This window comes from Myodes glareolus, chromosome 13, assembly GCF_982192425.1.
Source record: "Myodes glareolus chromosome 13, mMyoGla1.1, whole genome shotgun sequence".
NCBI lineage: Eukaryota > Metazoa > Chordata > Mammalia > Rodentia > Cricetidae > Myodes > Myodes glareolus.
The window spans coordinates 51673981-51690735 of record NC_142038.1 but is presented as its reverse complement, the minus strand read 5'-3'; the positions used below and the strand labels follow the sequence as shown (position 1 = coordinate 51690735).

Below are 16755 nucleotides of genomic sequence, written 5' to 3'. Positions count from 1 at the left end.
TGACACGTATGCAGTTTCCACAGGGGGACCCTGGCTCCCGCTGACTGAGCTCCATCTCACAGATAGGGGATGAAGATGCAAAGAGAGGTTCTGAGGCTGACCCCAGGGGGAGGGGAGGGGAGGTGGCGATGGATCTCACATACTGTGACCTGAGTGGTAGGGACTGTGCTGAACAACCTGTGGGGTGAGGCGGTCGGTTACAGTCATCTTTATTCTACTGTGAGGATGTGAAAGCTCAGAGAGAAGAGACAAATCCTCCTACCAGAGGAGCCATGATGAGAGTAGTCCCCAGTGTCTAGGTCACTCAGCCACCAGGAGGAATGTGGCCATGGTTGTGGTTGCCAGCCTAGAGTTCTCCTTATAGTGAGGCAAATTTATTGCATCTTGGCAACCACAGTATGTGAGAGCATACATGATCTCTCTCTGACCGTAGAGTCCCCTTCACCCAGGCCAGAGCTAGGCATGGCACGGCTTTGTGGGGGTGAAAAGGGAGCAAGCTAGCTGGGTGTAGTGATGCACACCTTTAGTCTCAGTTAGTTCCTGCACTCGGGAGGCAGAGGCAGGTGGATCTCTGTGAGTTTGAGGCCAGCCTGGTCTACAGAGTGAGTTCCAGGACTGCCAGGGCTGTTATACAGATAAACCTTGTCTGTCCGGGTGGGAGGCGGTAAGAGAAGCGACAAGATGACCAAAGTTCAATGGTTAAGAACAAATGTGTCTGTTGCTGAGGACCTGGACTCAGCTCCTATCGCTCACATTGTGGTTCACAACCATCCACAACTCCAGTTCCGGGGGGTTCAATACCCTCTGGTCTTCATGGGCATGCATGTGGTATATATACATACATGCAGGTAAACACTCATAAAATAAAAATACAGATTTTTTTTTCTCAGGGAAGAACACAAACGCAGTCCCCCACTACCACAAATTATGCAGTCGAGTTTCCCACATTTGGGGAAATTGCAGGGGTTAGCACATCCGGAGTGCAATGGATAAGCCTCGCCCTGGGAAAACCATCTTCGTGATCATGGCATTTCCCCTGTAGGTAAGTATTAAAATACAGAATTTTAAGTGTTATTTACATGGCTATTTTGAGACAGCCCTGGCTGTCCTGGAACTTGCTCTGTAAACCAGGCTGGTCCTAAACTCAAAAAAATCCACTTGCTTCTGTCTCCCAAGTGCTGGAATTTAAGGTGGGTACCACCACTCCAGGGAAAAGTGGGTTGTTTGTTTGTTTGTTTTATTTTGTTTTAAGGATGACAGCAGGAAATAAGGCTCATACACTAATTGTTATCACAGTCACCATGGCTTTCCATGGCCAGCCATTTATTGCACACCAGGACAAGACGATGCACTCTGGGGATGGCCTGGTCCCTCTATGCCATGGGGGTCAGAATCTTGGGGAGAGATGTTCAGGCTGCTCTGATTTAGTGTTTTAGCCGGTTTCCAGTCTAGGGCAAGGCTGGTAGGGGATCTGAGGGATCTCAATTGCATAGGCCTGGAACCAGAAAGCCATCAATTGCCAGCCCTAATCCTGCTTCTAGCGGGAACTGTCCCTCTCCAAACACCCCTCCAGCAAGGTCTACAGAGATCGCCTCCCACCTCACAGAGACATACTCCATCACTCAGTTTACCCCAGTCTCAGGGCAGGTGGAACACAAGTCTGGGGCTTCCCTGGGCTGTGAGCAGTCTGAAGGGCCAGTCCCTGTGTGGGCACTGTTGGGCACTGTTGCCTCTGCATGGACATCCTTCCTCTTGCCAGTTTTTTCTTTCTTTCTTTCTTTCTTTCTTTCTTTCTTTCTTTCTTTCTTTCTTTCTCTCTTTCTTTCTTTCTTTCTCTCTTTCTTTCTTTCTTTAATGGTCTTTTGAAACAGGGTTTCTCTGTGTGTAGCCCTGACTGTTCTGGAACTCACTTTGTAGACTAGGCTGGCCTGGAGCTCACAGAGATTTATCTGCCTGCCTCTGCCTCCCAGGTTCTGGGCTAAAGGCATGCACCACCACACCTGGGTTTCTCTTGCTAGCTCTGCCCTCCCTTCTAGGCACCAAGAGCATGCCCCTATGCTAAACCCCAGCCTTCCCCCTCTTGTCATCTTGGAGATTCAAGTCACTTGCTTTCTGCCTGGGTGCGCACGGCTCACAGAAGATAGACACTGGGGCCTGATGAGTTAGGAGTTAGGCTCCATGCTGTGAACTGTTAGTGGTCATCCCTCAGTTGCCTTTCCATTTTTGGTTAAACAACCACAACTCCCAAAACTAATTTATTTTTCTAGATTCTTGTCCTCCCTGTCCTGTCAATCTTCAGGAATAGCTGGCCAAGAGAAGTATTTACTGACCACTTGACATTGTTTAATTCACCACTTCTACCTAGTCACCCCTAGCAACCATCAGAAAGCCCAAAGAACAACTTCACTCCCCTTCCTCGTTTCCTAGCGCCTTCTGCAGGCCTTTCTGCCAATGAGTTGCTTGTCCCTTCGGCTGTTTTTACAGGGACCACAGCGATCCTGGGACTTCCAGTTCCAAGCTGATCCTCCACGTCTCCTTATACAACATCCATGTTCCACCTCACATACTATTCCCACAGCTGCCATTCTCAGCCCCGAGCGGGCCCAGGACCACATTGCATCCTTCCAGGACAAGGCTCAAATCCAGATTTGATGGCTATCATCCATCCCCTCCATCTCTGCAGCACCCGCTGACCTGTCCACTCGACTGGGGCCCAGTGTTAGGTAGAGAACAACAGTTCATCATCACCACAGGCAGCCCTGGCCCTGCTACTTCCACACCTGCTATTCTGGGAAACCCCAACATCTCTTAGTGGTCTCACTTTGATATACTTGCTCGCCTGCATACACATATACACCACACCCTGGGAAGGTTTGGGAAAGGGATGCAGATTTTTGTTGCAGGGGAGGAGGGAAGGGCGGGGCGGGGAGGGGGGACAGGACATAGGCAGCCAGGCATTTGCTAATGATGATCCAGCGCCGTCAGCCCAGGTAGCAGATACATTCTTTTATGGTCACTTCTGGTCTGGGGACTGGCTGGAACTAGCCAAAGAGTTGGTGGGAGGAAAAATTAAGTGACTAGGAACCAGAACTCCCAAAGCCTTCTAGGGAACACAACTCCAAAGGGACCGGGACCTGAGGCTTCACAAAGGAAACACGGTACCCTTGCTGGACTGGATGGGACCGGAACTGGAGGGCGGGGCACAGAAGAGCATAGGTGGAGCCGGACTGGGGGTCCCGCTCAAGGGCATGTAGTACATCCCCTCCAGGGGCCCGGCTTCAGGGGTCCAGGGTAGCTGGAGACTGCCAAGGGCCTGAAGATTGGGGGACGGCGGCGACAGTGACGAACCAGGGACAGGGCCATAGGCAGGCGGGTATAGGCCTGGCCCTATGGCCAGGGGGGCATAGGCTTGTCGTGGCGGCCGGGAAAGAGAGGGCGAGGGCGGCAGCAGCACTTCCACGTACTGCCCGCTCTCGGGGTCGAAGAGTAGCCGTAGCCTCGGCTGCCGCGGAGCCTCCACAAAGTAATAGCGACCGCTCTCCGGGTCTACGAGGACCTTTCCTGGTGGCGCGGCTCCTGGAAGCCTCCGCGCCCCCTGGGTGGATGCAGGAGGGAGTCGATCCGTGGGAGGTGCAGAGGCAGCTCGCGGGAGGGGTGCAGCGGTCCTGGTCGCTGTCGCCTGAGGTTCCGGCGGGAGGGGCGCCTGGACCGCCGTTGAAGGAGCCACAAGTGTTGTCTTCAATTCGGGTGCTGTCCCGAGACTCGAGTTGGAACATGCCTGCGGAGAGCCGGGGCGAGGAGGTTGGGTCCCTGCTGATCCTAAAGGGGACCACTCGGTTGAGGTGTGAGCGCCTCTTAAGGGACTGGTTCGACCCTCGTGGTCTGGGACCAGGCGCTGGGCCTCAGCATCCAGGCTTTCTATCCCAGGACCGCATCCTTGAACATCTGGGGTTTTCTCCCGCCGGCGGCTCAAGACTAGAGCGCCAGGCAAGCGGATCTCACTGCGAGCGAAAGGCTTCGCGGTGTTGTTTTCTGCCCTCCGCCTCGGGACCTGGTTGGAGTGGGAGACATCCTTAGGAGTCGCATGGAGTGAAGGCTCTGGAGATTCGTAGGGATGCGGTACTACCGGCAGAAAGTCCTTGAGAAAAATGGAAGTGTAATGAGCCGGGGCCGGTGACTCCAGCGCCGGGAGCTCCTGCGCTTTTGATGCATCGCCCTCCCCGCGGGTGTCAGCAGAAGGCGCGGGAAGCCCGGAACTTGGGGTTCCCGCAGGAAAGCTTGGCGCGTAAGAGGTCTTAACCATCTTGCGCACGTCTCGCGGCCGCGGAATGGTCACGCGCGGACGTCCAGAAGCTGCTTCTCCCGAGGCCAAGGTTTCTGGGCACACATCGTCGTCTAGGGTGCTTGTGAGATGACTTCCGGGAGGTTCCGGTGTATCGACAACTGGAGACGGCTGGCTGCCTTTGAAGGCAATATCCGCATTTTCCAAGGTAAGCAGACACTGCGCCTCTGTGAGTTCTGGAGTCCCGGGGGCTGATGGTGTAGGCGGCTCCAACTCCTGAGTTAGGCCATTCATAGCTTCCTGACGCAACGCCGTCGATGAGCCCTGCACAATAGGACCCCATGTCTCTCGGGGAGATGGGTTACTAGTTTCAATAGGATGATCAGGTGACTCCTGTGGGAGCAGGGCTGGCAAGGACCGGTCCCTACTCAGCCCTATTGCATCTCCACCTATCGAATGTGGAACTTTCCACAGAGAAGGAGTTTCGGGACCTGGGTTCCCAACTCTAGCGACACCCTGAGTCCATTGGGAAAGAGGTGGAGGGGAAGGGCTCCTTCTGATGACTTCCTCTACGGCCGCTTTCCGATTTTCCCACTCCGAAGATGCTTCAGGGAAGGACGGGCTACTCATTCTCCAGACAGTTCTATGAGGTCGTGAGAGGTTCTGGGGGGACGGGCACCGAGGACCCCTCACGGCCCCGTTTGGAGCTTGCTGCGGAGGAGATGGGCTCCTTGGTCTCACAACTCTACTGGGAGCCACTCGGGAACTTCTAGAATGGAAGGGAGGACTTCGTGTTCTCGGTACGATTCCATCGGGAGTCTCACGAGGGAACTGAGTCTTGGATTCCTGTTCGTGAGCCTGTTGAATTTTCTCCTCTGACTGCAGAAAAATGCTGGAACTAACGGGACCCAGCGGCTCGGTCCCAGGCGCCGGCTTGTCCCGCCGAATTGCTCGCTCTCGGAGGCTGGGCCAAGGCCGCGGGGCTCTGGTGTGGACAGAACTATCGTGTGCGCGGGGTGGCCGAGACTTGACCTCTTCCGGGACCACACGGGTGCTGCGTGCCGTTTCCCGAGGATTCGTTGTGGGTTCTGCTTTCCCCGTGGATCTAAAAGTGACATTGCTGGGGGCCGGGACCTCAGAGCCCAGTTTTCTGGCCAGCGCCGTCTGCACGATGCCCGCGGCGGCCTGCAAGCGGCTCAGAGACTCGTCCAGGGAGCCGGTGCGCAGGAGCAGTCGGGGACGCGGCGCGCGACTGTCCTGCGAGGGACTCCGAGGCCGCGGACGCAGCTCGATCTGACGCTTCGGCACCGTGCGGGGTCTAACCGGCGCGCGCTCCTCCAGTGCCACCTCCACACACTCGTACTGGCCTGAGACGGCCGGACTCGGCCCGCGGGGCGGCAGCTCCAGGTAGGTGGACCAGCGAGAGCCCCCGTCGGGGGTCTGCGCCTGCGGCGACACTGACACAGGAGACGGTGACCCGGGCAGCAACGGACTGCTGAAGGCAGGCGCCATGAACTGTTGTTCCTCCCGATCCTCTGCGTCGGAGCGACTGAACAGAGCCCCGGCGCCGAAGATGACTTCCATCTCCCCCGACGGCAGCATGCGCAGCTGGGGCCGGGGCGGCTGCGGGCCGGAGCCCGGGCCTCGCGGGAAACCCGAGCCGGAGCTGTGCTGCTGGCGGCTATTCTGGGCGCTGACGGACAGGACAGGCTGCGCGCCCGCCCCCCGCCCAGGGGCCACCCAGAGCCAAGTCCCCCGGCCTTCTGTGTCCGGCCCAACGTCCGGGGGCTCCGGAGAACCCGGAGCTGTGTGGTAGGAGCCGGACGAACCGGACGAATCCTGACGCCGGGCAGGGGCAGGCAGCTGCCTTGAGAACCCTGGAAGGGCTGGCGGGGCGAGCGCAGTCAGCATGGTGGGCAGGACACTTAGCACTACCTCCCGGGCAATGCCTCTGCAAGTGGCGCCTGCACTGTCTCCGCCCCGCCGGGATGCCATGGGGTCAAAGCGTCTTAAAGCGCCAGTGTCTACGCTGAAGCTAGCGGAGTTGTCAGCAGAGACCCAAGTCCTGGGCCCTACCCGGAGCAAACCTCTTTGCCCGAACTTTCTCCAGCACAGGTGGAACACAGGGCTGGGGCTCCAGACTTTGACAGGCAGGTGAAAAGGGAAGACAGGCCTAGTTTTGAAAAGGAGCAAACAGCTATGCCCAACTCCACCTAACACAGGTGGGAAAACTCTGGCCTTGCAGGGGACTTCTGAGACAGTCAGGGTGTGAGCTTGAAGTTCCATATCCTCAGCCCCCAACTCTTTAACATCGCAAGGAAACTCCTCCGTGGCTTCCTTAGCTACAATCCATATGCTTCCTTGACTTCTCACGTCCATACACCACCTTGGATAGGGTAAGGCAAATCAGGCAGGGGCTGGCTAGCTAAGGTGCTTAGCACCCAGAACAAAGCTGGGAGACAAACCAGCCACTGTAGGGTTCCCTCTAAGGTCCCAGGCGCACAGGACCTTATTCCAGTGCCCCACAGCATTCCTTCCTTCCTAGTAGGGAAGCAGCCACCAGCTGTCATTGTCCTATGACAATAGCACACCACTTGCCCTTAACTTAGGGCTTGAAGGTCCCGCTATGACTCAGGCCCCAGCTGGCCCTGAGGCTAGAGCACTGGCCCCTCCTTTATGCCCACCCTCACATTGAACCAGCACAGGCCAGGTTTAACCAGTCCTGTGAATCCTGAGTTCCCCAAGATCACTTAGGGGCACACTCAGTGAAGATTTCTGAGAGGATTTAACCTTTCATCCCATCAAGGCCTGTCTGAGTAACTTGAGCCGGTTGGGGCCCTTTCCCTGTCTCCCTAAGGTTGTGCAGCCTCCTCCTCCCCGTGAAAGTTTTTGGTTTTTAGTGTAAGAAGGTGCAGGGGTGGTTTGGACAGCTAGTGCATACACATGTTCTTTGTTTGTTTTGGGGGGGGGGTTGTTTTTCAAGACAGAGTTTGTCCATGTAGCCTTGGCTCTTCTGGAACTTGCTCTGTAGACCAGGCTGGCCTCAAACTCAGAACTCATATAGAGATCTGCCTGCCTCTGCCTCCCAAATGCTGGAAAGTGCTGGGATTAAAGGTGTGCACCACCACAGCCCGGCTCATACACTTTTTTTTTTTAATTACCTTGGTTCTCAGATTAATTACTTGGTTTCTCAGATTTACTGTGGTTCTGGAATTCAGTCTTAAAGTCTGTAGTCAGGGCTACACCAACACACATGCACACGCACGCATGCACACACATTCCATTCTTCCCTAACCCTACAGCCAATCTCGGAGAACCACATTTACTGAAGTTCAGGGAGGGTGTGACTGGGTTAACCTGGGCTGTGTATGGAGACGACTAACCACCAAAAGCAAGCAGCAGATCCCACTCTGTTACCATGGGTGCTAACCTATCCCAAAGGAGTACAGCAGCAGCAGGGGTTGGAGACTGAGCAGTGTTTCCTCCTAAACTCAGAAGAGGCAGTACTGTGGTGGAGGTCCCCAGGATGGAGGGGAAGAGCTGGTCTCCCCAGAATAGAGAAGGTAGAAGTTTGGCATTGCATTTAGAAACCAGGAAGGAAACCAGCATTTTATTTTTCCCTGGGACACTGGCGGCTACGGGCCCGACGTGTTCCCGAGGCTTTCTTATGCTTCCGGTCCAGCACCTGGGCCATGTAGCTCTCCTGCTGCTTCTGGATCTGGAAGTCGGACATGTGATTCCTGCAACGGAGCCAGCTGGTCGTAGGCTGGACAGCCCTGGGTAGGGGCCAAGTCAGGCTCCCCACTTCCATCAGCAACCCCCAAGCCTGGCCTGGCCCCTCACCTGAAAATCCGTTTCTGCTGGCTGATAACTTGCTGCAACTCTTTAATCTCATTCTCTTTGCCATTAAGTATATCTTCTTGCTTTATAATGTGAGACTCAATTTCTGTGGGGGAGAGAGGCAGGGAGGAGGGGAGGTTCCCATCTCTCAGGCTGCTCCTGAGCGAAGGTCTTCCCTTGTGGGGCTTTTCAGAGCTTCGCTCTTGCCACTGAGGGGTGATCTTTGAACAGCTGCCAGTACCTCAGTATGAATGAGTTTGTTTTTCTGTATTGGAGACTGAACCCATGCTCTTATACATGACAGGTAAGTGCTCTACCACTGAGCTATATCCCCAACACTATTTTTTTAATTTTTAATTTTTTTTTAGTCAGGGTCTTTCTACACAGCCCCAGCCCCCAGCTGTCCTAGAATTCATTCTGTAGACCAGGCTGGCCTCGAACTCACAGAGAACGGCCTGCCTCTGCCTTCCAAGTGGGGGATTAAAGGCATGCTACCCTCTTTCTACTATTTTTCTCTTCATTATGTAGCTCTGACTGTTCTAGAACTTGCTTTGCATACCAGGCTAGCCTCAAATGCAAGACATTCACCTGCCTCAGCCTAGTATGCACGACCACACCTATCTACTTTCTACTTGGTTTTTAAGCACAGTCTCATTAGGTTGACCAGGCTATCCTTAAACTCACTCTTAAATTTTTGATCTTTCTATTCGGCCTGGGATTACAGGTGTTCACCATAAGGCCCTGACATATCAGCAAATGTATGGGGTCTTGGGAGTGGGGACAGTAAGTAAGTCAGCGACTTCATCATTGGATTACAAACCTCACCCAGGTGAGGATGGGCAAAAAAATCCTTGGAAAGAAGAAGGCAAAGTCCTGGCTCTCAGCCACTGCTCCTGGGCCTTTACACATCCTTGGTTAGACCCTTGATCTAGAAATTACAACCCTCCCCTTCCAAGTCCCCTTCCCTGCTCCCTTTCTCCTTGTGCCCATGTTTAACACACCTCATATGTCACTCATGTCCTCCTACAACTATGACACACGGTTCACAAGGACAGGGACTATTGTCTCCTTCACTGTTGTCCCTAAGACCTGAAACAGTGTTTGGCTCATAGATCTGTGTTCTGTGGAATGGACGGACTTTGGGACTGGAGACATGGAGTTTGGCCACATCCATCAACCGGACCTATAAAGGACAAGCTGGGTGCCCAGCCTTGTGCTATAGAGGGCCGCCGGTGGGAAATAATGTCTGTGACCCCATCAGACATGCGTTCAACTTCCCCAAAAGAAGAGTTAGGACTCAGGAACTAGAGGTTGGACAGATGGCTCAGTGCTTAAGAGCACAGACTCTTCCAGAGGAGCCTGAATTGGTTCCTAGCACCCATATGGTGGTTCCTAAATATGTGAATTAACTCTCTCTCTCCCTCTCTCTCTATATAAATATTATTATCTATCTAATAGAAAGAGAGAGAGGTGCCTAGGGAATCTGGCACCCTCTTCTCACCTCCACAGGCACTAGGCACACACATGGTACATGCACATACATATATGTAGACAAACACTCATACACATAAATCTAAAAAAAATCCTCAAAAATAAAACTCAGAAATTACACTGAGGGTGTTGGCACATACCAGAGGTGAGAGTATTGGGAGACCAAGGTCTCCTACCAAGTTTGAGGCCAGCCTAGGCTACCTGTCTCAACAGAAAAAAAAAAAAAACCATAAATAAGTGTGCTGGGTGGTAGTGGCTCACACCTTTAGTCCCAGCACTCAGGAGGCAGAAGCAGGCGGATCTCTGTGAATTCGAGGCCAGCCTGATCAACAGAGTGAGTTCCAGAAAAATAAAAAAATAAAAATAAAGACTCAGGCATTGAAGGCTGGTGGTGTGACACATTGCCTAGCATGTATAAGGCTCCCATACCAGAAGGGGGGGGTGAGAGAAAGAGGGAGAGGGAGAGAGAGAGAGAGAGAGAGAGAGAGAGAGAGAGAGAGAGAGAGAGAGATAAACGACAGACAGAAGAGAAAATGACCAGAGCGCAGGATGAGGCCACACATTTCAGAGAGGCTCCTACTGAGGCAGTGTTAGCATGCTGGGTTAGCTGCTTTTTAGGCCTGTTTCCTCGCATGTCCCTCTTCCAAGGAGAGGACATGAGGACAGTCCTGGAAAAGCCTCTCTCCTAAAAAGGTATACACTTGATACACAGATTTATGTGTCTTGGGTAAAACATTCCAGGTGGCTATCAGGATCTAAGAACATTCATTTATATAACTGCCCTTCATGGAGCCCTGGAAATTTTTTATCACACGGTGGGGGAGGGGTATACCCAATGACGAAAAGACTGCACAGGACTGGGAATACCATTTACTGGTAGAGAGCAGCTTATGCTTAGCATGCTAAGCTCTGGGTTCAGCTGCCAGAACCATTAGAGAGAAAAAGAAAGGAAGAGCAATACTAGATGTGGTGGCTCCTGATGGGAACCCGGCACTCAGGAGGTGAAGGCAGGAGGATGGATTCAAAGTCATTCAATAGCAAGCTCGGGGCCAGCCTGCAGCCTGGGATGCCTGAGAACCTGTCTCAAAAAAAAAAAAAAAAAAAAAAAAGAGGTGTGGGGACTGGAGAGTGGACTTGGTGGTTAAGAGTATTGGCTGCTCTTCCAGAGGACCTGGATTCCATTCCCAGACCCATGAGAGTTAACAATCTTCTGTAGCTCTAGCTAGTCCCAGGGAATATGATGCCCTCCTCTGACTTCCGAGGGCACCAGGCACATGCAGAGTGCACATGTAGAAGATACATCCATACATACAAAATATTAAGATGAATAAACCTAAAAAAAACAAAGTCATTAAAGTTTGAAAAATAGTTTTAAAAATTGGAGGCTGAGAAGGGCTTGGTCTGTAAAACACTTGTCTTGCAAGCATGAGAATCTGAGTGAGGTCCCCACAACGTGTGAAAACGCTGAAGTGGTGGCATAGGCTCATAATCCTGGTGCTGGAAAGGCAGAGGCACAAGGATCCCTGGGTTTCTCTTGGTCAGTCAGTACAGCCAAATTGGTGAGCTTCTGCTATGGAATAATCCTTCTATACACTGTGTAAATTACAATGCAATTGGTTTAATAAAGAAGCCAATAACTGGACAGAGTAAGGTTAAGTGGAGAAAACCAGACTAAGGACTCTAGGAAGAAGGGCAGAGTCAGAGGAGTCACCAGAGGAGAGGAAACAGGAGGCAAGATGAGAGAGAGGCAGTGCCATGTGGCAGAATGTAGAATAACGGAAATGGGTTAACTGAAGTTGTAAGAGCAAGTTAGTAATAAGCCTGAGCTATCAACTGAGCATTTATAATTAATATTAGGTCCCCATGTTAGTTATCTGGGAATTGTCTACGAACATCACTGAGAGAGCCTTTTTTTTTTTTTTTTGAGACAGGGTTTCTCTGTATCTTTGAAGCCTGAAGCCTGTCCTGGAACTAGCTCTTATAGACCTGGCTGGCCTTGAACTCACAGAGATCCCCCTGCCTCTGCCTCCCAAGTGTTGGGATTAAAGGTGTGCACCACCACCGCCCAGCAAGAGAGCCTTTCTTAAAGGAAGTGGGTACCAGTCATCAGGATGAAATTGGAGGTTGTCTTCCAGCTTCCATATGCATGTGCACACATGCACACACACCCACACACACGAGCACATACAATGTAAGTGGAATGGGGGCTGAGGAGGTGGTTTAGTTGGTAATGTGCTTGCTGCACAACAAATGTGAGCACACAATCTGGATACCCAACACCTACATGGGAGGGGTGCAACTGTGTGTCCCTGTAATCCCGGAGCTGAGGTAGTCATGACAGTGGGTCCCTGGGGCTTTCTAGATAGCTAGACTGCAGTCTAGCCAAAACTGGCAAGTTTCAGGTTCAGTTGAGACCTTGTCACAGCCAGGGCAGTGGGCCAGCACGATGGCACAGTGGTTAAAGTTCTTCCTGAACACATAGAGGACCTGAATTCAATCTCCAGGGCCCACACAATGGATGGAAAATGTGAAGGTCAAATCTTCCCTCACCTCCACACATATAGGGTGCGATGTACACGCACACACACACGCACACGCACACAAGAACTGTAACAAAAAAAAAAACATTGCTTTAAAAAAAATGTCAGGGGGTTGAAGAATTAGCTTAGTGGTAAAAGCACTTGTTCCTCTTGCAGAGGACCCCGTTTCAAGTCCCATCACCCATATGGCAGCTCACACACTAATTCCAGACCCAGGGAATTGGATGCTTTCTTCTGTATCTGTGGGGACCAGTCACACATACAGTGCAGATACACACACACACACACACACACACACACACACACACACACGAAGGCAAAACATTCATTCACATAAAATAATTATGGGGAGAGTGATTGCCCGATTTTGGCCTCTGGTCCTTGCATGCACATGAACATACAAACAGGCATGCACACATACAAGGAAGGAGGGAGAAGAAGAGGAAACTATCGCACAAGTTTCAGCCATGCAGAACTGTTGGTGCCTTTATCAGTTCAGATAAAATGTGGTCCCAGAGGAACAAAGCAGAAATGAGGAAAAAAACAGAGAAAAAGACGAGAGTCTTAGGAAGGATCTCACTGCACGCAGGACAGAGCCATGGAATCTGGTTCTCGAGGTCTTCCGGATAGTATGAAATTAACTGCACCTAAAATTCTTTTGGGAAAGAACTAGAAATCTGTGTGACTAGCTGGACAGTGATGGCACCTGTTAATTTCAGTATTTGGAGGCAGAGGTAGAAGGATCTCTGCAAGTTCAAGGCCAGCCTGGTCTACATACCAAGTTCCAGGACAGCCAGGGCTACACAGAGAGAACCTGTCTCAAAAAAATTAAAGGAAGAGAAAGATAGAGAGAGAAAGGAAGAAAAAAAAAGCTATGTAAATATAAAAACAAAACTGAATCACAAAGGGTCAGGTAGGAGTATTGATTAAAGTGAGGGTCACAGCACCACACTGGCTAGGTGAGGGCTTGTAGCCCATTGGAGAGGTGCAGGACATTTTATGGAGAGGCAGCCAGACCCTGACCCCACAACACACGGTGAGCCCTAGGGCCTGGGCAGATTCTGGTAGAAGGAAATGCCTAAGGAAAGACATCTCTGGCTCTCTGTGTTCTCTGGATAGGGGAGATGTTTGGCCTGCATGTATGTCTGTGTGAGGGTGTCAGACCTTGGAGTTATAGACAGTTGTTAGCTGCTATGTGAGTGCCGGGAATTGAACCTGGGTCCTCTGGAAGAGCAGTCAGCGCTCTTAACCGCTAGGCCATCTCTCTAACCCCTAGGTAGGGGAGATGATGAGGGAGGAGGAAAGAACCCAGGAGCTGGGGGTGGGGGGAGACAATGACTATCTGTTAGGCTTCAGGAGGGACCTTAACCCTCTTGGGCTCAGGCTGTCTCTGGCCTATTGAAGATCTGCTACAGAGAGTGAACAGATTCCATGTATGGGATTCATAGACACTTCTTAGGCTAAGTAACAAGTCTAGCAGTCTCTGGAAGTGAAAGGTGCTGCCCCTCAGCTCAGAGGACGCCACAGACCAGTAAAGTGGCCAAAGACGTGTACACAGCAGAGCTGAAATCCAGTGGCTCAGCACATTTTACTCCATGAGTAAAATTCTTTCAAATTGCCTAAATTAGTTGCCTACACTAACAATTCAGATTTTTCCCATTAAAATTGGCTTGAAAATTCTTTTCTGCTCTTGAGACAAAGTCTTACACCATCTAGAATGGCCTCAAACTCCCATCTTCCTGCCTCCACCTTCTGAGTGCTGGGATGAGAACCATGTGCCACAACACTTGGCTCCTAGATTCTTTTCTAAAAGATCTGGGGATCCTAGCTCCGTTCTCACAGGAGGAGCACGGCTTTCATGAATCCCTTGATCCTGAGTGGAAGACCAGCTCCCTATAGGACTGAGCTTGTTCTACGACTCCTCTCGAAGCAAGGTTATCAGTCGGGTACACTATCTCTAACACTTATCAAAAATGGTAAAAAACAGAAGGTGGACTAAGAAGGTTGTATGTTTCAAGAAAAATGGGAGCAAGCCCGTTCCTTTATGGCTGTGAAGAATACCGCACACCGATTTCATCCGTCATTTCCGTGGCCTGCCTGGTCCCTGAAGGCATTTTCGAAGGTGTGACCCGCCTGGACTTGCCTGTATCCTCAGCCGGGGGCAGAAGTTGGGGTAGAACCCTGATTTTGGCACAGGCCCTGGGCTGTTGGGAAAGAGCCCGTGTATGTTAACTTGAGGGGCAGCACGGGCCTCCCGCCTACCATTACACTTGGTGATCAGCTGGTCCTTCTTGCTAGACTCCTGCAGGACTTTGTTCTTGACACTGGAGAGCCTGCACAGGGGAAGTTACAATGAAAGGGTGGGCAGGCAGAAGGCAGATGAGCCCCCAGGCTCCACGCCTCTTCCTGGGGCCCACTCACTCACGCTTTTTCAAAGGCCAGCTTCTCTTTCTCCAGCTGTTTGGACAGTACCTCCACCTCTCCAAGGGCAAACTGCAACTTCTCCTCTTCCTTGGCCAGGAGGGCTTTGGTTTTGGCATGAGCAGCTTTCTCGTCCTGCAGGGGAGGTGGTTACACTTTATCCCAAGACACCTTGGGTCTTGTAGGGTCCCTTAACTAACCCCCTTTCTCAAAGGTGTATGCGGAAGGGCTGGAGAGATGGCTCAGAGGTTAAGAGCATTGCCTGTTCTTCCAAAGGTCCTGAGTTCAATTCCCAGCAACCACATGATGGCTCACAACCATCTGTAATGAGGTCTGGTGCCCTCTTCTGGCCTGTAGCATACACACAGACAGAATATTGTATACATAATAAATAAATAAATATTTTTTTAAAAAAAGGTGTATGCGGAAGCCTGGGTGCAGGAAGGCTCAGACACGGGGATCTTGGGAAACATGAGGAAATCAGGAGTGTGCAGACGCCATTACTCACCACCAGTTTCTTCTCTATTTCCTGGAACTCTTCTTTACTGACAAAATTTTCATCCTGGAGAACCATCTGCAACAGAGCCCGGCTCAGGAAGGGGCTGGGACTAAGGTGGGAGGGGATGCTCTCTAAGGACCAGGACGAAGGATGGATAAGGGGATGATATCCCAGACTTCAGGACTTGGGACAGGAGATTTTAGTTCCAGAGATTTACTGAGGCCCAGTTCTCAGTGCTCCCTGCAAGGAGCGAGCCGCCTCATGAAGCACAATGCTGTATGTCATGGGGGAAAGTCCAAGGGACTGTGGTACACAGAATAGTCCTGGACCCAGCTTTGCTAAGGACCAGGATTTCTCTCAGAGACAGTGGCATTAATCCTGATGTCTGACTGCTAAATATGAGAAGAGAAAAAATGTTCCAGATGGTGGGGACACACATGCCAAAGCGAACTGCCAAGAGAAAGATCTGGGGACCCTCAGGGAATTGGAAGGAATTCAGGGCCCATAGAAGCATACATTTTTTGGAAATAGGCTAAGTATGCCTCTCACAATCCCCCTCGAATCTACCTGCACAGAAGGGAAGAAACTGCCTAAAAATCATTAGGGTGAAAAATAGGTGTGAAGCCAGTTTTATTTTTTGAGCTAGAAAAATGAGATCTCAACATTGTTACGAAAATAGAAAAAACAAAAACTGTTGGCTTCTGCTAGCCAGCACCGAGGCAACCTTTGACGCCAATGCTTGGCACCCACTAGCTGAGGCTGGAAACAAATGCACACCGAAAGGTCTGGAGACCCTTAAACCACCACTGTGAAAGGCCAAATTCGTATTAGGACTGCATTTGACACTGGGGAGGAGTATGACTCAATGTTCTGGTTTCTGCACGCAGAAGACCTTGGGAGTCAGTGAGGTCATTTCCACTAAAAGTGGAGACACTGAGGTTCAATGAGCATCGTCCTGTCCCTTCAGCAACCAGGCAGAGTGGGGAACACTGCCTGATTTGGGTTAAGTTCAGGCAGGCACTGCCCCCCCCAACCCCCAGTCCCGCTCTTCTTGGCTCCGCCCCGGGCAGCCAGGTGAGCCCCGCCTCCGGGATGACGCCCTCCGCAATGTATTCTAGCCACGCCCCCTAATCCAAAGAGGCCGCGTCCAGTTGCGGCCTTTCCGCGAATTCTGGCTGCATACCACATTCCTCAGCTGGTGAATCAGTTCCTCCTGAGATTCAATCACGTCCCGCAATTGATCGAAGGCGAGACACACAGATCCGGAGCCCCCCTGCGACCACCCAAGGGGCGTCGCCATCTTTCGCCCCCGCCAGCTCGTTGGAAATGGCCTCCCGCTGCGCGCCTTACCCGTCGCCAGCCAATGAGAATACAACGCCACAGAGCGCCCTGGCAACCGGGGGCGGGGACTTCCTCTGTTAACAAGGCCGAGGACCCGCTTTTAGAAAGCTTCTCGAGGCCGGGGCGTGTCGCGCAGTGGGTAGGGCGCTTGCCGGGGAAGAGCCAAGCTGGATTCATCCCCAACAATACAGCAACAAATGACTGGGCTTGGTAGTTTAAGATGGAAACCTTAGCATTCAGGAAGCTAGAAGATTGTGAGTTCAAGACTAGCTATGAGCTACATGGAAAAACCCTGCCTCAAAAATAACAAAACCCACAAAAATACAGAAGCTCAAATAAAA

At 51.7% G+C, this 16755-nt stretch overlaps 2 protein-coding genes and 1 non-coding gene across 3 annotated transcripts; all 3 read right to left on the bottom strand.

Moving 5' to 3' along the window:
• Nucleotides 1-887: 887 nt before the first annotated feature.
• LOC125405893 (U1 spliceosomal RNA) lies at nt 888-1050 on the bottom strand. The gene has a single exon (XR_007233713.1). It is a non-coding gene; the product is annotated as a U1 spliceosomal RNA (small nuclear RNA).
• Nucleotides 1051-1284: 234 nt separating this feature from the next.
• Prob1 (proline rich basic protein 1) lies at nt 1285-6751 on the bottom strand. Its single transcript, XM_048442432.3, has one exon. It carries the CDS (start codon nt 6659-6661, stop codon nt 3143-3145), a length of 3519 nt encoding a protein of 1172 aa, XP_048298389.2. The 5' UTR covers nt 6662-6751; the 3' UTR covers nt 1285-3142.
• Nucleotides 6752-7859: 1108 nt separating this feature from the next.
• On the bottom strand, nt 7860-16426 carry Spata24 (spermatogenesis associated 24). Its single transcript, XM_048442431.3, has 6 exons — nt 16257-16426; nt 15083-15148; nt 14579-14709; nt 14416-14486; nt 8126-8228; nt 7860-8022 (listed from the first exon to the last, which is right to left on the bottom strand). The coding sequence occupies exons 1-6, from the start codon at nt 16371-16373 to the stop codon at nt 7893-7895; spliced, it is 618 nt and encodes a 205-aa protein (XP_048298388.1). The 5' UTR covers nt 16374-16426; the 3' UTR covers nt 7860-7892.
• Between the last annotated feature and the right edge of the window lie 329 nt (nt 16427-16755).